The sequence below is a fragment of the Antrostomus carolinensis genome, unplaced genomic scaffold (genome assembly GCF_000700745.2).
Source record: "Antrostomus carolinensis isolate BGI_N321 unplaced genomic scaffold, ASM70074v2 scaffold29989, whole genome shotgun sequence".
NCBI classification, from domain to species: domain Eukaryota; kingdom Metazoa; phylum Chordata; class Aves; order Caprimulgiformes; family Caprimulgidae; genus Antrostomus; species Antrostomus carolinensis.
In genome coordinates, this window is record NW_010341189.1 from 1 (window position 1) to 23938 (window position 23938).

The 23938-nt window shown below is 40.2% G+C and overlaps 1 protein-coding gene across 2 annotated transcripts; it reads left to right on the forward strand.

Moving 5' to 3' along the window:
* Window positions 1-4758: 4758 nt before the first annotated feature.
* Window positions 4759-21070, forward strand: LOC104531514 (dystrobrevin alpha-like). Of its 2 annotated transcripts, XM_029087086.1 has the most exons (6): window positions 4759-4917; window positions 7692-7781; window positions 8329-8497; window positions 9352-9484; window positions 12741-12787; window positions 20041-21070. In XM_029087086.1, exons 1-5 carry the CDS (start codon window positions 4818-4820, stop codon window positions 12756-12758), a joined length of 510 nt encoding a protein of 169 aa, XP_028942919.1. In that variant the 5' UTR covers window positions 4759-4817; the 3' UTR covers window positions 12759-12787; window positions 20041-21070. The 2 variants fall into 2 exon arrangements, with proteins under 2 accessions (XP_028942919.1, XP_028942920.1); XM_029087087.1 differs by lacking the exons at window positions 4759-4917; window positions 12741-12787 and having other exon boundaries at window positions 7698-7781.
* The last annotated feature ends 2868 nt before the right edge of the window (window positions 21071-23938 follow it).

Genomic DNA, 23938 nt, shown 5'->3' on the forward strand with positions numbered 1-23938 from the left:
TCCAACCTCAACCATTCTGTGATTCTGTGCAGATGGAAAATGTATTTGCAGAGTCCAGTGCTATTTTACCTGATATACCTCAGGACAGATGATGCTGGAAATAGACATTAGAAGAAAGTGCTCTGAATGGTCTAAGGGTCTGTTTTGTTGCTGGCCATGCCAGATAAAATGAGTTTGTGGAAATTCAGTGCAACTGGAGTCCAATGAGGTTCTGATAAAAACAGAAAGAATTTCACTGAAATCCATTTAGCAACATGTATTTGAATCAAAGGATGTTTGACCCCTTACTACATTTGCATCTCCTCTGGCACAGGCTTCTGCAGCCACTATGCAGGAATTGGTGGCACCTGAGCAGCAGAGCCCAACAAGTAGCCAGCAGACTTTTGGGAGCTGGGAGTAGACAGGATACTTTTTGCTCTAGCTATGAAATAATGCTACAACTGGCAGTCAGGGAAGCCTGCTGTCATTGCACTGCCTGGACAAGGAGAATTTGGAGTAGGAAATGATAGTAGTTTTCTGCACACTTTGCACTGTTGTGATGTTTGAAAATGAGCAGAGGTGGTCACATGTTTTCAACTATATAAATTGAAGCCTTAACCTTGTACTGAAAATTTGGCTGTATTTTCTATTCTTCACTTACATCCTCACTAATCTCATGTGCTGATCCTCTTTTTCTTTAGGAAGAAGAATTGAAACAGGTAGAAAGTTACTGACTTATTGGCGGCATCACTAACTCCTAAATGTGATTGTGTCCCTGTGGTTTATTTTACTTTTTTTGCTTGAAATGTGTGCGTGTTCTTTTGACCAAAATTAATATTTTGCACTTCTTTCACACATTATTTTCAAGTATCTTGGAGCAACTTCCACAATTAAACACCTTAGCCCTCTTGAAAGTGCATCAATGGCTACAAGGAGTCTTGATCTTTTTCTCACTCCCCTAAACAAGGAAACATAAGATACGAAAACCAGCACCCAAATGTAGTGAAATCAACCTAGAATGTGAATTAAAGAGCACTTCTACCATAGATAACATTTTGAAAGTGTAATGAGAATTTTGGAACTTCAAGAAAAATATAACTGAGTTTAAATTAGACCAGGACAATGAGTTTGAAATCACACTTTATCTGGAAGAAGTCAGGGCATTGTGTGCACATAGAATCATCTTTTAAAGTTGGCACTGATACTGTGAGTTTTCAGGAAAATAATGTAATTTCTAAATGGCTTCTGCAACCTAGATCAAAAAGGGCAAGTATTTATATTACTAATAGTAAATTTTAGAAGATTTAATTGTTTTGGAGCTTTTTAGTATTGAAATGGATCTTGGCAAGGTACTAGGCTAAAAAAAAGCACTTTTCAGACAGCAGTCTGAGTCCCATAAAAAATGTTTCATTTTAACAAAACACACTTCTTACTTCCATCAGCATAAGTACAGTCACAAGTCTGATGTGTTCTGTCCATGGCAGAGCATGGGGAGTTGGTAGGTAATGCTCACATTCAGAAAACTAACATTTTGGCTAATTTTTGTAGAGCATCAATCTGTTGCACCAAAAAATATATCTGACCAAACATCACCTCCATGTAAGGCCCATCCTTTTGATTCTGCATAACAGTATTAAAAGATCTTCTATTCACAAAAGAGAAGTTTCCAACATGACAAGAGTTTTGCTACCATATAAGATGTTCACTGGTCAGTGTAAGTGAAAGCAAATTTTCAGGCTATTATGAGATATGATTTCTTTTTTCTTCCAAGAGTAATAGCCTCACTGATACCAGGTGATGATGCTAAGGAATTACTCTCATAATTTCTATAAAATGATCCCCATTACACTGTGCCATTTCATGATCTGAGAGAAACAAGATTAAATTAATTTCTGGAGGAATTCAATTGGAATGATCAGCCTGGCAATTCATCTAATGCTTATGAACTTTCTATTTCTCTACTGTCCTTCCTTGAGAGAGGGTAATGAGTTCTTCACATCGGTGTAATTTGATGAGGCTGTGAGATGGGCTTTCCCCATATGTCATCCCAGTTCAGTTCCGGCAGAGGGAGCAATGGGCTAAAGCGCCTGTAAAGCCAGTTTTCATTGCAAGCATTTTATCCTAAGCATGCATGACACTTGATAGTGGGAAATCTTTCCCTGTCTGGCAAGGGTTAACTTAAAATCCTTAGCACATTGACTAGAGATGGTGAATTAAATTAAATACATAGAAGTACAAGAACGTGGATAGCTGCAACCAAGTACCACAAAAAAGCCGAAGCTATCCACATATCCATATCCATGGTGGCTGTGGTAGCTCCCCTTTCAGCATGCCTTAATCCTCAGTTGGTGGGGGGACAAGGTTTGGGAGCAATTCAGTGCTCGATTTCTCTGCTGAGATTACCAAGAAGTCACTACTGACTATCTTAGCAGGTTTCAGGCCATTAGCTCTAGCTTGTGAAAACCGCATTTCTCCTGACAGCCACTAAGCAGGAATCCCATCCTGATAGCACTGTGTTCCCCCAAACTTGGGCTGAGGTAGATCTGGGTGAAGAAAATATAATTAAAGTGTTCACCTCTCTGAAATCAGGCATTCCCTGATATCCTCCTCTTTCAAATGGCTGTTCATCAGTTCTGTCTGTTACTGCCCAAATAGTATAAACATAGAGGAGGTTTTTTACTGGACAGGGGACTTCAAATGCTTCATCTCCCTGTGCTTCCCAAACAGTTTGTTCCAACACTGAAAGCTACAGATAGGAGAGCACTGTTTATCGTAAACACAAGATCTCAGTCATAGCTGCAGACACAAGGGTAAGCACTGGTGTGCAGCAGCTTTTACATTTCTCTTGTGGGAAAATTCCAGTGAAGAAGTACTGGCAGGCATCTGTTATTTTTAGTAAATAAAATGCCTATTCTGAGGTTCATTCCTTAAATGTGACTTGGCTATAGGAAGCAAATTTTGTCCATTTTTCTCTCAGCTTCTCTGAAGTTCCTACTGTTGTTGGTGTTCCCCAGAACTGAGATCAGAGGCAGAGGGGAGCTGAAGAAAAAGGACAAGTGAAAGAGGGAGCTGGGAACGAGAAATTCTTTCACAAATTTGTTTTACAGAGGATGAAACATGCCCAGTCAGGGAACGAAAGGACATAACTGTAGAGTCCCAGTCCCCTGCCTGATGTTCAGGGGGTGCAGCCTCCAAGGACCTTGGAACATCTCCAGATTGCTCTGTGCCCTGCCTCTGGAGGACCAGAGATCAGCATTTCCACTGCCATGGGTACAGACGCTTCCAGAAACAGGAGAGCATCTGGCCTTTATATATTCAACTTCCCTTTCATCCATCATTTAAATGTTCTAAAACCAATCATTAAAGAAATTATAAGTATTAAATCCTCCATTCTCCCATCAGTAATGTGCTTATTCCTCATAAACCTAATTTGCCCTCGATGTCTCTATGGTGATAATGTCTCTTAGAAAGGGGTGATAGGAGAAAAGAACAAATAGCTTAGTATTCTGATATATTATCTATGGTCCATGGCAAGAATTTATAAAAATCTCAAGGGCAATGCTGCACTCCTCCTGCAATGGGCCCCTATTGTCTTTTTTAGGATGTATTTGCCAAACCATATCAGGGCTGCTGTGGCAGCCACTACAGGAGTCAAAAAAAATGCAATGAGGAGAGTTAAGAAATCCTCCTGAATTCTCAAAATAAAGCCGGGGTGAGGGAAACACCAGCCCTCAGGTTACTTCTTACTGTAAGCAGATAGGCACGTGTGTTGTAGTTCCCCTTTAGCAACACTCAAGCCACCAAGCCATCCTTGGTATCTACCAAACACAAAAGCTGTGTGCAGTTTGGTGTGGGCTCCAGCATTTGGTTTTTCTTACATGGATACACGATCCTGGGGGCTTTGCAAGAGTGGAGGAAAAAGGGCACTGTGTCTCTTGGTGTCACTCACCCAGCTGCATTTCTAAAAATGACTATTTTGTAAAGTCTGCTTGAATTTCAGCTAAGTGATACTAACTGCGAGGTGCTAACAGCATGATATTTTATATGACTGGTGTTAAAACATTTTCACTTCCAGCGGCTGACCCCATAGCAGGAATTTATATTGCCCTATCCCCACAGTGTTTTGGGAGTGCCTGAGTATATCCTGTAGAGAGAACAATTTAACAGTGTATGATTTAATAGTGGCTTAAAATAGTTCTCTAGCTCCGAATAAAAAGCATAAAGCTATATTACTTATTGCAAGTGTCAGACTTTATGTGACTGAGAGGTTGCACATACCGTGAACTTCTGGAGGGAGGCGGAGGGCAGGGCTGTGGTCGGCTCTCACGGCTGCGCCCTGATGAAAGGGGCTGTTTCAGTCCTGTGCCCAGGCTGAAAGTCACGTCAGTGCCAGCATCTTTCCCCTTCTCACAGCCTGAATGGGCTATGTTTTATCAAACATGCGTGTGAACTGAGGGAGTGAGAGAGGGAAGAGGGCAGAGAGAAGGTCTATACTTTGGTGCTTGTTAACTTGAAATTTTTTTTCAGTTAGCTGCCTGACATTTTCTCATGCTTAAAGGAAGTCAGATATTGACTCATATTTTCCTACTTACTGTTTTTCTACACAGAAGGCTTGCTGTCCACTAACAACTGACTTCAGTATATTTATTTTCGCAAAATTAATGTTACCCAACTGATCTACAAATAGCATGATGCCTTTAAGATGAAGGATGGGTGACAAAGACAGAAGGCAAAGGCTCTTGCAAAGACCTGTTTAACCTCTTATGATTGGTTTGCAGACCCAAGGGACAGGCTCCCCGCGTTCCTCGCCCAGCCACACTATCAGTCGACCAATTCCAATGCCCATCAGGTCTGCCTCTGCCTGCTCCACCCCAACCCACGCACCTCAGGACTCTCTGACTGGGGTGGGAGGAGATGTGCAGGAAGCCTTTGCTCAAAGTAAGTCTCATTAGTAGATTGTCTGAGGTACTTAGAGGCTGTTTGATGAATTGTTACTTCTTGTGGTTAATGACTACATGAACTTGAGTTTCTGAGTTGCATGCAGTGAAACTAAACAAAAAAAAAACCCAACCCTGCAGCAATGGTGTTTTGCCTTTGAAAATCAATTTTGTCAGCCATCAGACTTCACTCTCAAAGCAAGCAGGTAAGCAGAAACTGGACAATGATGCCAACCAATGGATTTTGCAGTAAGAGGGAGTTTTGATGCAAGATGGTCAAACCACTCTGTTAACCAGAAGAATTGGTACTGACTTCAGCATGCCTTTGTCAGTGTGTTTGGTTTTAAATAAAGACTGGGAATAGGTGATACAATCATAGAATTAGTTCAAGGGGAAATGGCTCTCTATGTCACCACGTCCTCCTGCTCCAAGAAAGCCAGCTTCAAAGTGAGATCATATCATTCACAACCAGTTGAGTTCTGGCATGCGTTTTTCACAGCCTCTGTTCCAGTGTTTGACCATGCTTGCTTTGTGAGTTTTTTGTCCTTGTGTCCAGTTGGAATGTCCCTTGGTGCACCTTGTGACTGTTGTCCCTTGTGCTTTTCCTTTGGACCTCTGGGAAGGGGTCTGGCTACACTAGACAGGAATAGAGCCTGGAAGTCTAGGTGAACCCTTCCTTTGCATTTCCAGAAAACTGCCATAGATTGCACCATGTTTCTCATTCCTTTTTCCACTTTCTTCTCAAGCAAAAATAAACTGTTTTGAATTTCTAAGGCCACAGGTTAAGTGGTTATGTTGAGTACTAAAGAAAGGAAATAGCCTGTGTGATCTGAATGAAGAAATACTCTTTCTTTTTCAAATCTGCTCTCTTCTAAAATATTTACATCTCTGTAATTCTTTTATTTGAATAAATGTCTGCCCCGTATCACTAGTATAAATCAAATGTAAGGGCAGCTCTGGACTTCCTCTGCTACAGTGGAAGTGTATTTCATGCACCTTTCCCCTTGACTTTCATGGCAATTGTGTCTGTCTCTCTTACAACAAGGTTGAATCTATAATGCAATCAAGAATTTTCTACCAAAGTGCTAGTCAATTCATGTATTGAACGTGTTTTACCAAGGTACAATTCCTAGTCCAAACATACCAGATTGCTGGATATCTCATTTTCTGTGGCAAAAGAAACAGGCAAAATATATTTTTCTTCTTTGTGCTGTGAAAAAAATTGAGACAGTCAAAAATATGAACCACTAAGCCCTGTGCTGTTATAGGACAGTTTCTTCCAGAGCTAAGAGTAAGAGAAATAATGTAATGGCTACTATAAAATATCCATAAATAATACTAAGGCTGCCTCAGGCAAATGCTTTTTAAATACATAAATATGTTTTGTCCAAGAGAAAAAGCAACATAAAAAGGTAAGCAATCACATTTAAAAACTGCTTTATCTGATTAATATCTACTTTTATCTCATTATTTACCATATTCAGTAGATGGGAAGGTCAAACCCAAAGAACTTGAAGCCAACTGTTCTGTCACATCTTGACATACGACTTCGTGGGGGGGGGTAGGCTGAGAGATTGTGGCTCCATTCTGCACTGCACCAACAAAGATCTGCCTATTTATAGCTAATGCAGACAAGCCATCATTAAAACACTGTTTGTCTTGTGTTTTTTTTCCTTTTTCATAGTGTTTGCAATAGTTCAGAGATACAAAATTGAGAAGCCTTTAGAGATGGAGTGGCAGTCTGAGTGTTTGTCAGTGTATAAGAGGGAGATTAACTATTTCAGTTTACATTCCAGTAACCATTTGCTAATAGATATATTTTTTTAAAAAACGCACCTCTTTAGGACTTGGAGAATTTTAAAAAATGTGTTGTTTTACATTCAGCCAGTTTTAAAGAATCTACAGTAGTCAAATACTGCCAATTGCTGTGAATAATTCAGTCTGGAAAATTGGAGATTCTGTGGGATATATTGGTTATTTAGCTACAATAGGAGCTATGTTTGGGATCTGGGAGAGTTAAGCACATGGTACCCATAGCCTGCTCCTAGGGAAGGAGTACTTCATGCAGCTCACAAAAATCTTTCATGATTGATGGTTAAGGGAATATTGCCAGGTTCAGCAAACAGCAGGGAAGCACTTCTAGATCCATTATTAGAAAGAGTTTAAAAGCAGCCTGGGGCTGTTTAGAGAGGCAATCGTGCTTCCTTTATTAAAAAAAAAAAAAGAGAGAGAGAGAAAGTAAATTATGGAATATACAAGAAAGTCCTTGAGCTACAGGGAAGGCTGAGGGGGAGAGGAGAAGAAAAATCAATATCAGTCTTGATGAAGTCAAGTATGTTTCTTCAACGTTTGCCATAATTATCTGGCAAATACCTGGTAATAATGGTGTCATTAAACAGAGCTGTGGGAACTTAGAGAAAACACTTCATTTCTTCCCTCCTCCCCCACAGACATTTTAAATGAGTTCATGCTGGATTTAATCTTCCAGACCTGGTCTGCTGGTGTCACCACGCAAATGCAAGCTTGATGGCAATGAATAATCTCCACATATCTGTCATTGTGATTAAATGAAGCATGAGAGTAGGCTTCTGCTCTGGCATACAGCATAAGTAAATGAGGCCATTCTGCAGAGAATTCTTCTGCACGTGCCCCTCGTAAGGACTTTGATACTCTGAATTATCACAATAGCAGCTTTCAGCAGGGTTAAAACTGCTTTCAACGGGAAAACATATGTGAAGAATATTAACACTGTGTTTTGTCTGTCTCTTGCTTCAGGTGCAAGACGAAACTTAAGAAATGATTTGCTGGTGGCAGCAGATTCGATCACCAACACCATGTCCTCTTTGGTGAAAGAACTAAATTCTGGTGAGTAAGGCTAACAAGGGTGGACAGTCACCACATTGACATTTCACATATATTTGAAAGAATGGTAGGTAGGAAAATATAAACCAACAAAAAAATCAGTGTAATGTATCTTCAAAGCTTTTTATGCTTTTAGCAAAAAAACCCCTAAATAACAACTTCAGGAATGCAGTGGTTCTGAAAGCCATGGACAGAGAGGTGCTGCTCAAAGTGAAAACTTTGAGAAGCTTGTTTGCAATTCCATGTGGACTGGGATTTCACTCTTTAAAAATTTCATTCAGTATAGAACATACAGGACCTGTTGTAAAATACAACCTGTAGCATTCTCATAAAAGTATCCTACTTAATAACCCAGATAAGCAAAAGCTACACAATTTGTCCCACCACAAGAAGAAAACTATTAGCTCTGCCGAAATGTGTAGAATAATTACTGTTATTCACTATGAGGAGGTGGCATTCTAAGTTGGAAAGGCAAAGAAAGGCTTAGAGAAATAGGCACAAATAACTTGTGAACGTTAAATAGAACCGTGTGTCACCTTTTGCTTCACAGAAGTGGGCAGTGAGACAGAAAGTAATGTGGATTCTGAATTTGGGCGGACTCATTTTGATGACCTTGTTCCATCCCCAACATCTGAGAAGGCTTTCCTCGCGCAGATCCATGCCCGGAAGCCCGGGTACATCCACAGCGCTGCTGCCACTGGCTCCATCCGCAGTGACATGTGCGTACCTGCTCGATTCAACTTCTTAATCTCATTCTTTTTCTGTTGAAAACAATATGCAGCATTTAATGTTTTCTCTCCCTCTCAGCTATTTGATTACCAAAAAAAAATGCCTAAATCCAAGAGAGGACAGCTTCACAGTTAGATAGAAGTGAGCTCTATAATCAGTAAAGGCCAGAACTTAGGATGCTCTCAGGAGTGAGCAGAGGGCACATCCATTCTGGTACACTTGGGCAGCATGGAGGCTGTGGGACAGCTGTGCTCCTTGATATGCCTGGCAGTCCTATTCCCTGCTTATCCAGATGGAGGGGCCTGTTGGAGAGAAGTTTTTAAATGGAAAAGACAGTGCCTTTTATTGACCAACTCAATTGATCGACAAACTAATTTATTTTTAGAATCTGAATCTTCTTATCAAAGACAACAAGCATCTTTCCACTTATTTTTAGTTCAGCCTCTTTCTGTCAAGTTATTTTGGACTTTTGTTACTCATTTCCATAGGGCTGTAGCCCCAAAATGCCTTCAGCAGAATATGCCCTTTGGTCTACTTCATTAATTCCAGACCGCTGGAGTGATCACCTTCCTGTGTGATCTCATTTAGGTGTTCCTGCTCCAGCGGGGGATTGGACTAGATGATCTTTTGAGGTCCCTTCCAATCCCTGACATTCTGTGATTCATTCTGTGATTCTGTGGAGAGGGGAAAAAGCAGAAGTGTTTTCCACTGCCCGAAAAATACTAATCAATGGAGCATGTGCTTCGACTAGAAGTATCCTGCCCTCCTCATAACTTAAATGGAAGTTTCATTGACTCTGAATGTCATTCATCTCAAGAGACTATTTATTAATAATTGTATTTAGGGTTACAGAAGATGGAGACCCCTACGTCAGAGCAGATGATGAAAATTATGAGAATGACTCTGTCCGCCAGCTGGAGAATGAACTGAAAATGGAGGAGTACCTGAAGCAGAAGCTGCAGGATGAGGCATACCAGGTGGGAGAAGGACACGAGCTGCCCATCCATCTCCATAAGTGAGAAAAAATAATATGCCATAACTGCCCAGTGCCCTTCTCAACCTGTCCTGGGCCCTGGAGTGTGATCTCTTCTCAGTTACTAGAGCAGCCACATTTCAAAAACTGCCATCGTTCTCTTCCACAGACATACCTGCATCTAGCCTTTGTGTATACTGGGAAAGACCACACTGTCTGAGGCACACAGCAGTAGTCCTTAAGTTTACCAGGACATCAGATGGGACAGAATTGCCTCTGAGCTTGTTCTCTGCTGGTGCCTACCAAGTCGCTCAGACCTCATTTGCCCATACCATAGAGGCTGGTTGGAGGTATTAAGCTGAGTTCTTCCTATATTTAGAGTATTTTTTTCTCCAGCAGCAAAAAACATTCATAGTGGTTTCTACACTGTGAACTAAAGATCAAGTGCAGTCTGTGTGTTATTGTCGTTGTCAGAATCTGGAAGGAGAGGAAAGGGTCTGAAATGAATTGTATTCCAGAGGACCAAGTATTCAACAAGCATCTAGTGTGGAAAAGCCTGGGGACTTGTCATTAAACATCCCCTGAGGAAGATTTCAAAGGGCATTTGTTTAAGAGTCTGAGTAAAGCAGATGTGCCAGGGGGAGCTGGAATTCTGCAGATATCCTGTCCTGTCTGTGTAATGGTTTCCATTTCTACCTGGTGTAATGGACTATCACCAGTTTTTAAGTTATTCTGACTTGGATCATCCTAACACAACATTCATTACTTTTTATAATGTTGGTAGTAATGTCAGTAGGAGGGCACACCCAGTTCCGTTATTTGGGAGCAGAGCTGAAGCAAGCAAAAATAACTATTACTATATGGTGATCAATTAAAATTTGGAACTCACCACTACAGAATATAACAGAGACCAAAACTATAAATGGGCTAAAAAAAAGGATTAAGCAGGTATTGAAAGATCAGGTGTATGCAAATGAGGTTCAAAAGCACCTTCTGGGCAGGAATTCTTTAAACTGCTGCTTGCCGGGAGCTAACAAAATCTAGCCTTTGTTTCTGGTAATTTTTCTCTAGTGTCCAATGCCAGTCACTTTGGAGACATGGACTGATGGGCTCATGATCTAATGAAGAATGGTTGCTCTTTTGGTCTTCTTTTCTGTAAAGCTGCTAGGATAAGCTAGTCTTATAAAAGTTCATTGACTCATAACAAAATTACAGGTAGTTTTGGCGTTGATGTGAGCATCTTTTTGTTGTTGTTTACCTAGGTCTGCTACATGCCCATGGTAGCCTTGCAAAAGTAACTTAAATGTAAAGATCTTTAAGGACATAATGACAAGAGCAGAATTGCTGTGGACTATCTAATAAGGCAACAGTTGGTGACAAGGGGGTTTTTTGTCACAAATTTTTATCCAAGATAGGAAATGGCAAAAATGACAGCCTTGAAACTTCTGAACAGGATGAGCAGCTGCTGTTGATATAATGGAAAGTAATTGTCAGTTATGAAGAAGGAGTACCTCAATAGTGACAGCTGTCAAGCATCAAATAATACATGTTATTATTGCTGGTAAAAATTCCATTTTCTCTAGAAAGAATGATAGACCAATTTGACTGTACTTTGACTACAGTATAGAAGTGAAATATATGGCAACGATGTTATATGGGTTTCGCAAGTTACAACAGGATTTTGTACATGCACATAATTGAGTATGCATGTGCACTGCAAAATAAGGGCATTCGTTGTGTAGTAGAAGTATACATGTGTATACATGTGTATACATGTCACTCAATGAAACTGGGTATTGCTCTTGCTTCAATCAAGATAGAGCTTTTCTACTGTCTTCCAACAACATTCTCAGAAGACAGGGAGGAAATCTCCCTACTGATATGAGAATAAAACTCCTTTTGAATTTAGGTCAGCCAAGACTACACCCAGGTGAACTTTGTTCCCCATTGTTTTACATTATTTGTTTCCACTGGGGACACACACACACACAAAAAATACCAACACACCAAAGAAAAAGATAAAGGTGCTTTTCCCAAAAGTGTATTCACTGAGGGAACAGAAAGTCCTATCAGACAATCATTTGACAGTGGTGACTTGAAACTACTTTTAGTTGATAAGCACAAACACAAAGCGTGCAACGTGTGTTAAGTCCTTCCCAGTATGGCTGATGCCCTTTCGATTAGGCAGCAGGTTTAAAGTAAGCAAGAATAGGTATTCAATTAGTATGGACCACTAGGATGATTAGGAGATGGTTGGATAAGTGTCATGTATTGATTCTGAGATATGTGCTTTTACTTTGTCTAATTTTCTGCATTCTGCACTTTATTTGTGGTATTTTGCTATTCTATTCCTTTTTCTAGTAATATCACTGAGTTGTCTCTAAAGACACAACTTTCTTCCTAAACAAAGGAAAATTGGGAAATTTCTGTTTAGGGTATCCTGTTGAACAGTGGCCAAGTCAGCTATTTTCATTTTGCATCCAACCATTGGAATTTATTACAGACTAATTTACTATTTGTACTCACATGTATACTGCATTCATCTGGATAGCCAAAAAATGCTGGTGGCTGTAGCAATTGTGAGCTGAAAAAACCTGCGAGGAGGAACTCCTACTAAGGTTACAGAGTGGTAACCTCAGTAATTATATGGTAACCATTTTTATGTTATTAAATGTCTCACTTTGTGTAAAAGCAGCTCATTTAGGAAAACATGTAGATGTAGTGTAGCATGGAAGATGGATGCTTAAAACCCACTCTTGTTATTTCGTGTCACCTTGTCTCCAAGCAAGATTTGCAAGCTAAACTGTAAATTAGTTTTAAAGTATGAGCAGAAAACCCAAGATACACAAGGAAATCTAGGACAGGGAACCTCAAAAGAAGCTTCTTTCTCTCTCTGTTTTTTGAAGCATGTTGTAAATAACAAGTATCTGTACCAGAAAAAAAAAAACAAAAAAACAAAAACAAAACAAAACAAAACAAAACAAAAAAAAACAAAACAAAACAAACCACACACATTTAGTACACAAGTGTAAATGCTAACAGTGCTTATCCTCCTACATCTACTACCAGTTGTGTTCTTGTTACAGTCTTTTGCTGGATGTGTTGTGTAAGACACTTTTCATTGGGTTTATTTTCTGGATGTGTAATTGCTCCCTTTACTTCTAGGCTTTGTGCATGGCTTTCTTCAGAATAATACACTGCCTGGCTGCTCACTGGCTCAATTTGTCATCTTCTTGTTTTCTATCCTTTGTTACCTACAGGTCAGTTTGCAAAGTTGAGTGCAATATCCTTCTCTCTCTCCTCTCAAGTAAGTATCGTTATAATTTAGAAGACTGTAACGAATCCTCCTAATGGATATTTCAGTTGCAATGCACCTTGTGCTGTCTGAGTGTATGTGGTGATGCTGTTTCTTTCTTCTTCTAACCTGTGTTAGGATGCTTAGGAGTGTCTCTAAATAATTTCTAATAATCTGTTTGAAATACAGTCCTAGTTCAGAGAATTCCTGTTAAGCCACCACACTTTTTATCTTCTTCCTTCCTTTGTTGACCATAAGAGTGAGAATGTGGGCTTTTCATCCCTGGGGATGATGACAAATATATTGGCCAGTAGAGAGAAACCTTATCCAGAAGATAAGGAATCAGATTACATTTCAGGAGACCTGAGTTCAATTCCTTACAATACTTTAGTCTTCCTAGGATAACTGAAATAAATCATCTGATTTATTTCATCATATGATATCTGGTGAGACCAGAACATCTACTCTAGTGTGTGAAACAAGAGTTAGGCAAACATTAAAGAAAGCAATCCACCAGCTGCTTAACCCTAGAGGTGTCCTCAGATGTGTGTGGAAGTTTAAAATGCCCCAATCCAAAGTATAAGGTACTAGCTAGAGTCTGTCAATTCAGTGATAAGGCAAGAAGGTCTATAAATTCCCTCCTGGCTCGTATTCAGGTCATGTTCCTTACATGTGCCAACCTCACAGTTGCAGCACTGAGTTTAATGCCAAGTTCAGCAGTTGTGTTTTTATTCAGGAACACAGACAACGACTATTTTTATGAAGAAGCCTGTTATTCTGAACATTTGCCCAGGAAATGGGAGACCACACATTTCCTTCTTGCCTCATCTGAAGCTGTCAGCTCTGCATTTCTGACTTCCTAGGAGAGTGCAGTGCCCTGCTGTGAAGATGGCAGTGAGGTGATGCTGTCCATCCTACTGTGACACTGAACCATGGGGTAACAGAGCCAGAAAAGGAGGAGAAATCAAAATAGAGGTCTGACTCTGGTCTGCAAACTGAGTCTCTTTCTCAAAGCCAGAACTAAAGGCAACCAAAGGTCAACTAGCAAATGGACCCTTCAAGTTGGGAGCAGGGTCATGCTCAGATAAGCAAAACCAGTAAACTAGCCTGTGCCAACTTTAGCAGGAATTCATGTTGCTAGATTTTGTATGCCATGTTTTATGCTAGATCTCCTTATTTATATGGAATTTTGATAGCAAAATTTGACCTTGTTTTAAGGGGTTTGCAGATTCTGATGACAGTAGAGTTTATATGTTAAAGTTTGGACCTTGTGAAAGCAGCTGCCAGTCTTCAGTGTTAAAAGCTGTTATGTATTTCTGAAGCATCTGTCTCAGTGACTCTAGCAGCTAAAGCAGAATAAGTGGATGTGAAAAGCAAATAAACAGCAATACCCAGAGTACTATAAACACCAAATAACTGCTCATAAAAATTCTCCTAACATTGCCCCTCTGGTTACATTCATTTTCTCAATAGCCTTGTTAAAAACATGAGCCTTGTAGAGTTTCCTAAACACTGACAGCCAGAAAAACAAGTTTTCTTCTTCAGTTTTTTTGCAGTCGTCAGTTACAGATCAAGTCACATGGAAAGGAAAATAGATCTTTCAACAATTGTGTATGTGTGTGTAACTATGGGTATAGTGGAAATGTTCTATATAACTGAATTTAATTACAGTTATGAATAACTACAACTTTAAAGGGTAGTAGCATTCAGACAAACCATTTGCAATATTAAGTGGGAAAAAAATCCTATTCATTGGAATTTTGAAGCTCAGGCAATCCCATTTAAGGTTTCTGCTTTTGTTAGGAAGCAGTGCTAACGTAGTGACGTGGAGAAGAGCATACTGCCATACAGCCTAGCTTTCTTGAAAATATGTATCCTGTCTCAAATTAGCAGAGTTGTGAGACTGAGCTACTATCTCATCTCCTAGATGCTTTTGAAACCTTTGGAAACCCTGTCAAAAATTTTTTTTTTAGAGCACTGTGCTCTGGTTAATTCCATGGTTAAACTGTTTTTAGCTCCCAGGGGAGCACTTCAGCCAGTACCAAAGACTGAAACATTCTCACCAGCTGTGAAAGCCTGGCCCTTTAGAAATTAGCAACAAAAATCGGTGAACTTGGCACTTCACTTATATCCCCCAAAACAAACTCTGTATTGTGGTACATTGTGATAAATACATTTGGAGATAAAACACATGGCTTAGTCTTCCCAAGATTCACTCTTTTGTGAATATGGATGATTAAAGTATCTTGTGCATTTTATCTGGCACTAGAATTTGATAGCCTTGGAAAATTAAATCCAAAATTGTTCATACCAGTTTCAATGTGTAAAATGCTTTTGCTGTTTCTGTTGGGTATTTGCTTGAAGCTTAACAATTGTGTCAAGACTTTTGCTTCTAAGATAATATTATTCAGTCAATGATGATATAAATACAGTCAGCATTATATTGCCTAGATGGCCATAGGATGTGGAAAGCCAACAGACTTTCTTATCTCACAACAGTATTACATTTGTGCTTATTTAAAAAAAAGGTGGGGAAAAATAGAATCAGTTTATTATAGCTTCTTGTGAGTGATATTGCCACTGATGGCCAGCCACAGAGTTTTGTTCATTTCCTCATTCATCAGCCAGGGACAAGTGATGTTGATGTCATTTGATTAAGGCTTTTTGCATTGTGTTTGTTTTTGCATGTTTAAAAGTGCTATATACAATTCTATAGAATTGATTTTGAAGTAACATCTAGTATAATAAATTCCCAAGAGACCAAGTAGTTCCGGTAATATATAAAACAATTTAATCATATTTTCAGTTTACTTTTTATACGAAATGTACCTTAATAACACTTGGTTTATTTTTAATAGAGGGAATTTGAGCTTGTTTTCAGCAGGCTCTAGGCAGCTCTTGAAATTAGGTGTACATGTAACTTTGGCATTATTTTGCCTTTATCCCCTTGATGGCAGTTACTTTTTTGTCAAGGATGGGCAATGGGAGCAGAAAGCCTCCATCTCTGTTAGTGGTTAAAAAGTTGTCATTTTCAGTGAAGAGCTGTTGACTTGTACAGTGGATGTGTTCCCACGAAACCTACAATTTCCTAGATTTTCTAAAACAGTGCTTTCTTAGTGCTGGCTTAGCAACATTTTAGTTGGTCATGTCTTATTAATTTATATGCATTATTATAACAGAAAAGGAGGTGTGAAAAGCTAATAAAAATCTGACCTAAAGTATCCAGGTGAGAGGGAGTACAGGGAAGAGTCTTTATTAGAGATTTCAGTCTTGATTTTTTTTAACTGTGGTCACATTTTCTTTGTGTTGACAAAAACATGTAATAATTTCAGTTGAAGATTCAGTTCCATTCCCACTCCAAACCTTTTTATTTGCTTTAAAGTTTATCACACAAATTGTGGAGTCCAGGGCTTTGGGTGGTCAGGGGTGACATTTTCCATTGCAAAAGTGACTGAATGGTTTGTATTGAAACAAGTGGAAATTTTTCAAACACAAAAACCCCAAATACCTTCAACTTTTTTATATTAATGCATTGTTAAATTATTATTATTTACTCAACTTGGCCATTTTTCCAGGACAGAAGTCTTATTGAGTAGCACTTTCATGTTAGTTCTCATCTTTTCCCTTTTTCTCCAAACTCTGTTTTCATGTTTACCAGCAGAAATTAGGAATATTGCCAAATGTCAGGTAATGAAACACCTGGGCCAAGGGAGATGGTGTGATCAGTCCAGCCCACCCAGTGTGCTGCTGTGAGAAGGGCTGTTGGTTAAGCCGAAGGGCCCAGACGATTCGTGTAAGCGCTGTGAAGACACAGCTGCCCTGCATCTCTGTTTTTTTCTGGGAATGAAATAAGATTGTAGAGCTAGCATCCATTTCACTGGCCACTGACATTTTCAGTCCTTTGTGACATGGACATGGTGATTGACTGTTTGAGAAAGCAAGATCCATTGCCCAAGGTCCGAGTCAGGTTACTAGACCAAAGTTAATGGGTGTATAGGTTTCAGATTTGCTGTGCCCACTGCCTGGTGTCACCTTTCTCAGCCATGCCCTGGCCTTCCTTTGGCTGTAGGACCCCAAACTGCTAGTCAGAGTTGACTGGCTGCCTTTAAAGCTCATGCACCATGGTTCATTCCTAGTATGGGCGTGCCAGGAGCTCAGGAGATCACAGTGGTGTAGGTGCATTGGTTGATTGGGCCCTCAGGAGGTCATCTGGTCCACTGTCCTGCCTGATGCAGGTCTAGCTCCAACACAAGACCATGTCAGCATTGGTTTTGTCTAGCAAAAATTTGAAAACTTCCATGGATGGAGATTTCACCACCTCTCTGGGCATCCCCCTTCAGTGCAGTGCCACTCTCCTCATACCTTTTTTTTGCCTTAATGTCCAACCTGAACGTCCCAAAATGCAGTCTGTCTTTTTTGTCCTTTTTGTGTGCTCCAGCACTGCCAAGAACATTTTGGCTTGTTATCCTTGTAATTACCCCTCAAATAGCTGCTAACTGATCCTCCCTTGCCACCTCTGCCCCAGCCTCAGCAAGCTCAGTTTCTTCAGCCTCTTCCTCCTAAATCAGTGATGCAGTGGTGAAGAAGCAGAATACAGGCACTAGATGAACTGCTCACATCCATAAGTCATACTCTACTGGCACAATCAAATGATCCAGCATCTCTTTTGGGGTTTTTTTATGGACAAATACATAAAAAATAGCATTATGTGGACCATTCCATTTGAAAATTACAGCAGGCTGACAGCACAGTGGTTTTCAGAAATGTCTGCTACATTCACTTAACTGTGTTTTTGTTTTCCTCTTTATTTTTCTCCTTAGGCCCTCCTCCTCTTAGCATGTAGGCGTAAAAAAGCTGTAAAAGAACTCTGACTGAGTTAACTGAGAAGAAGCAGCTTTAGTTTTGTGAATTTAATTCTAAAATTACACAAGTGACAGGGATGGTTTTTGAAAATCACTGAATAAGTAATAGAAAAGAACCTGTGGATTAAGTTACAGAAAAGGTCAAGGAACAGTTTTATAACATGACAAATCATATAAGTCTTAACTTGGAATTAATTCTGGCATTTCCAAAATGCTGCAATGAATTTAGAGCTCTGAGGTTCGTTAGTACTCATTATTTCCTGTATGAAAATCTCTCTATCCCAATGCTGGCCATGAAACAGAGAGAAACCTTGAAAGAAGTTAGAATAACCCTCTCTGCACTCCACCAAAGAGAAGTAATTTATCCAGAAAATTTGAAACAAACCCAAATACTTAGCAGTACTACCACTGCGTCTTAATGCATCCAGTGTTTCACAGGCCGCTCTTATTTTGCTCTCGTGGTTTATAATAATACCATCAAGAAAGATGAGATCTACCTATATTTACACAACTCTGAAATTGATTCAATAAAAATCAGTCTTGGGAAGCTGAGAGCTGACCTCTTCCATGCCTTTCATTTGCTTTTTTTCTTTTGGCTGAATTGTGGAGAGAAAAATGCTCCTTTACTAAGATTTCCAAACAGACTTAAGTGGTGCAGATGCACGTCTGGTTTTTGAAAAAATACTTGTTTAAAATGTACTTAAAAAATTTTTCCTGAACCTCTCATTAGACTTGCAGTGCAATTTTCCTTTCCATTTATCAACAAAACGTTAATGCTAGATCTTTTGTAGCTGCCTGATACAAGGAGATACTAAATTAAGATCATCATACCATTTGACATGCTTCGGTATTAAGGAATTGGATGGAAGAGTTTGTCTTTGAATAATTAATACAATCAAATGGTGTTAGGAAGGAGAAGCAGCAAGCTAAACTACCTGACCTTTCTTCATTCATCAGCTTTAATTTAACTCTTTTTTACTGAAGTAATTTGCATTTCGTCTCTCATCTTGTAGACCAGCTTTACGCCTGAAATAAGTGGAAAAGAATTCATGTCAGTATGGTTTGGTCTTTTATGCTGTTACTACCAGATCTCATGCAATGTGAATTGATTTCCTGTCTGAGGTAGTTCAAGGAAAAAAAAAAAAAAAAAGATGAGCTCCTTCACTTTGAAAGGGCCAAGGTGTTCAGCTCTGGGCCCCTGTGTTCAGCTCTGGGCCCCTCAGTTCAGGAAGGACATTGAGGTGCTGGAGCGGGTCCAGAGAAGAGCAGCGAGGCTGGTGAAGGGACTTCAGCACAAGTCCTATGAGGAGAGGCTGAGGGAGCTGGGGTTGTTTAGTCTGGAGAAGAGAAGGCTTAGAGGTGACCTCATCACTCTCTTCAACTACCTGAAGGGAGGTTATAGCCAGGTGGGGGTTGGTCTCTTCTCCCAGGCAACCAACAATAGGACAAGGGGGCATGGGCTCAAGCTCCGCCAGGGGAGGTTTAGGTTAGATGTTAGGAAGAAATTCTTTACAGAGAGGGTAATCAGGCACTGGAACGGCCTGCCCAGAGAGGTGGTGGATTCACCATCCCTGGAGGTTTTTAAAAAGAGATTGGACGTGGCCCTTAGTGCCATGATATAGTAATTGGAGTTGGATCAGGGGTTGGACTTGATGATCTTGGAGGTCTTTTCCAACCCAATCTATTATATGATTCTATGATAAGTATGTAAACAGTGCCTTGATGATAAATATGCCAGAAGCAGAAGTTTGCAATATTACCTGACTGCAGATCTGACGTAGTTCTGAGAAAGAGTAGCAGTCATCTCTCAGGCATTTTCCATTGCCAACTAAAATTTTGATGACTCTGATATAGGAATTTAAGGTATTTATTGATGCTTCAGGATACAGAGGAACACCAAAGAGAAACTGGTGCACCAGCAGATTAGACTGTTTATGAGCTATAGCACCCAGAATCATCCTTTTAAGTAACTAGATTTCTTTTTGGACACAGTAAATCATACCCAGACACGTAAATTGGGGGTGAGACATTCTATTTATAGAGCAACCTGGAAGGGTAAAATGGAAGGGAAAATGGGAACATCTGCAAATCCGTGACAGTGCAGACTGAGTTACCCCAGGGTCCCACAGCAAAGCAGGCAACAGTCTTCTCACTCATGGTGAGAAGAGTTTCCAACTTCCCACGTGCCCTGTAAGTTCTGTTTACAGCTCAAATACCTGTGGCTCACCTAGGTAGAAGGGCTTTTTCACTTTTTTAACCTCAAGGATAGCCACAGGAATTGGCCAGTTTCTCCTTTTCTCTCTCAGTAAAGCAGCAGGCAGAGGTTTTACTTGCTCTGCCTGTGTGGGTGCAGCATCTTAAACCAGCACTTTTATAAAAACTTCTCTAAACATTTCTCAACAGGCAAGCTGCAGTCAGACAGACAACGAAAGCTACGTAAGAACTGACGATGAGGAGAGCTGCTTTCGGACAGACGATGAAGAAAACTCAGCTGCAAACTTCACAGAAGAATGGAACCAAGAGGTGCAGCATCTCTTGACAAAAAAATCACATAACTAAGTTCTGAGGACTGTAGCACAGTACTTTTGTTCTAAGAGTTGTAGTTTGTAGATGTGTGTTTTTGACAACAAGACTTTTGTTTAAAGCTAACTTATATTAGCCACATCTTCTGTAACATGGCTCATTACCGGTGAAGAAAACAGACTGACATACGTACTGCTGTTACAAAGGATGGCGGTATTAATAACTCACAGAAACCCTTTGCACATGATATTGAACCTGTTCAGTTTACAATGACAATACTGTTTATAGATAGAAATTTGATTTCTGAATACTTTGAGATTTGAGTAGATTGGTTTACTATACACTGTACATTTTTTCCACAGAAGAAATAAAAAGCTACAATTATGCATTTAACACTGAATGATTATACTCCTGAGTGTATATATCTAGTAGCCCAAAAAAAACAAAGTACCGAACTATATTTGCAATTTGTTTGCAAGTCTTTAAATTAAGGCTTGTACAAAATGTACTAAAATAATAATAGTAATAATAATAATATAATTAATAATAATTTAAAACTTCTCTAATTTAGGGCTAATGTGTAACTTAGGAATGTTTCTTTCAAAATAATCTAACAAATCAGCCATAGAAGTTAGTGTAAATATTTTTTTTCCAAATAGATATCATATACAAAAGGTGACATTCAAATGATATAGAATCTAGTTTTTAAATCAGCACAGATCTTCTTAAAACTGTGAACTATGTTTTGAAATACTCGTTGCTAAAGCTGTTTATAAACCACAGGTGCCATAAGATCCCTGAACTGACTGATGTTACGTATAATCCTCCATGGTATTGTTTCATTGATGTTTAGCTTTAGTAAGCATGTGTTCAACAAACCGGCTCTTTCCATCTCTCTGCCCCTCCTCCTCCCCCCCTTCCATTATGTTATTTTTGAGGCCTTCAGCTTTAAATGTACAGGCTTAAAAGTGCGCTTGCAACTGTTTTCTTTTGTTTCCAAATGTGTACTGCCTTAGCCAGCCACCAGATGTTCTGCATGCACTCTTGGAAATGTGTAGTGAGACTCTTTCGGAGCTGGATGGAGAAATAGCTATCAGTGAAAAGCACAAGGGAAGCGGTGGGTTTTTTCAGAAGGACAGGCATACAGTTACAGAACTGGAGTTTTGTCCAGTTTAGTATTTTTTGAGTATAAAGGCATTTCAGGAGAAAGGGGACTTAGCTGGCCATCTTGGATTAGGCAGTGAGACTGGTAGGTAAAAAACGTTTGCTCTGCTGTGACTACAAACCTACAGATTCTCCTGAGCAGGGATTGACACAAACTAGCTGGAATGTCCTCCCCACAGCATATTGCTTGGAAATAAAGATGACAGCAGCACGGCAGATAGCACTGCCGTGTGGAGAGAGCAGAGCCAGGCCAGGAGCAGCCAGGCCAGCAGCCGGGCAGTAACACCGCGCAGCGCTCCACGCTGGCCGCACAGCTCCCCTGAGAAGTGCAGCGCGTTGGCTCGGGATGTCCTCTGCACTTATGTAATGTTACTGCCCTAATACAATATTACAGCTTCCAGTATCTGGCTGACCTGAAGTGACACTGTCTGACAGCCCTGAAAACAGTAGCATTTCATACAGATATTTCGCACCAGCACAGTTTGCCTGCAGCGAGTGATGAGATACCCATCTAAAGCAGGTTAACATGGTTTGTCTGTCCTTGCTTTCATGGTGACGTGGATGTGCGCTTCTGTATTTAGGTGAGATTGGAATGTAGCTCGACCCAGTAAGTCCATTTGTTTGCATGCACTCTCTAGGCTCGTGGCTGTTTCCCTGGGCACCATGTGTTAGGGAATGAGTATCTGTATGAAAGAGCTGCTGCCATTTTTCACTTTCATATTGTATTATTGCATATGCAGATCTCATCGGCCTCTCCTGGCGTATCTGGGTTTGGTCTCAGACATCCAAATGCATACTAAGGCATCCAGATATCTTTATGTAAGCTTTTTGGTTTTGTAATCACTGGTCTTTGTTCCTGGGGTATGTGTCGTCCTGGCAAGGCAGGCATCGTATCCTCCCATGCCCCCTCCTCCAACCTCCTCTCAGGAATGGGTGAGCCTCCACTAGTGCCTAGCACTCCACATTTAAAGCTACTCCAGTAAAGCTGTAGATGTTGCTGTCAGCTCAGGACTCCAAGCAAGCATTTCCTGAACAGAGATGAAACAAGCTAGAACACAGCTACATGCAATGGCTGACTAATTCAACCCATGTTGTGTTTAACTGTGCCCAGAGTAATAGATCTTTCCCATCATCTTCATGTCTGCGTGCTCATTATCGCTGTGCTTAAAATAGATGCAACAGAATAAATCCATGCAAGGGCTTCCAGACGAGGAGTAAGGCAAAAAGTTGACAGATCAAGCGCCTTTCTCTCAGGCTGGTGTCAACCAGGTGATCCCCAGCAGAGCTCTGGGTCCTTTACGTCCTGAAGCTCTGAGATGAAGCACCTCGTACTTGGCTCTCCAAATATCTATTTTAAGCATTTTCCAACTGTTAAGCTGGCTTCGTTTTTGCCCAGCTGGTCTTTGTCTGCTTGTTGAATATTATTTTGGTTGTGGTTTGCGGTCATTAAAACACAGTTACAGAAGAGGTCCCTGGCACGGGCCTTTTCTTAATTACCAATGGCCGACCACAGCGGTCAAAACTCTGGGTGGTTTTACTGTCACTGGAGGGAAAACAGGGGTTTGGAATCAGGAGACAGGGATGTGAAGATGTATAGGGTCCTTGAATGTCCAAAGCGAAGGTGGAGAATGGGTTGTCTGTAAGTAGTAATGTTAACTAAACTGCATAAAAAGGTGTGTGGCCTTTGTTGTGATATAATATGTATTTTCTTATATGCATGAGCCAAATTGTTGCATCATAATTTATCATAAGTGTGTCCACCTTTACTTTCAGTCATCTTCTCCCATCCTTATTGGTTCTTGGCAATTACTGTAGATAGACTTTGTAAATATTGCAACCTCGGGTTGCTGTAATCACTTTGGTTCAATTCAACAGACGGAGCTGTGAACAACAAGCACTCCACTGTGTCCTGAAGACAAAAGGGCATTTTTACCTTTGAACCAAAAAAAAAAAAAAAAGTATGAAGAGTTACACCTTGAGGCTACTAACTGTAAGACATTTTTAAAACTACTGTACTTGACACCACTTGAGACAGAAACAGAGACACTAAAGATGTCACGATATTCATTGGTATTGTAACAGAACTGCTATTGTATGGGTTTTTGTATTGCTGTTAAGTATTGTTTTGTGTGTGTGTGTTGGAACCTACTGGGGACATGTTATATTTTGAAGTGATTAAACTATTTAATTGTGTGTCTATATTTTGGAATGGAATTATTTCTTCATTAAAAAGATTTTTAAAAGTAATCTGTGGAGCATCATATTGGTGGCTTATTTTGGTTTCGGAAGTCCTGTTCCATGGAGCCCAAGCACAGGGGTTTTTCATTAGGAAGGGAAAACGTTTCCCCATGGCACAGCAAGCAGTCTTTGCTTCACCCATGCTGTCTTCTGCACCTCTATGTGAGAGATCTCCTTCCACCGCTTTCCCCAGTGCTTTGAGCATGGCAGCAGGCAGCACCTGTATTCCAGTGGCTCAAGCAGTTTCTTTGGTCTTCCTGTTCCTCAGGAACCTAAACCAAAACCCTATCTGCAATACCATAATTTTTCCTAACCACTATGTTTCTCTCTCTCTGTGCCCTCAGAAGGCGTAAAGCCTTGAAAGAGGTACATTTTA

Bases quoted from the DNA above. Each gene is read 5' to 3' on its own strand.
- LOC104531514 (XM_029087086.1), top strand. From the start codon at position 4,818: ATGCCCATCAGGTCTGCCTCTGCCTGCTCCACCCCAACCCACGCACCT. The intron at 4,918-7,691 runs GTAAGTCTCATT...CTCTTGCTTCAG, and splicing joins GCAGGAAGCCTTTGCTCAAA to GTGCAAGACGAAACTTAAGA. The intron at 7,782-8,328 runs GTGAGTAAGGCT...TTTGCTTCACAG, and splicing joins GGTGAAAGAACTAAATTCTG to AAGTGGGCAGTGAGACAGAA.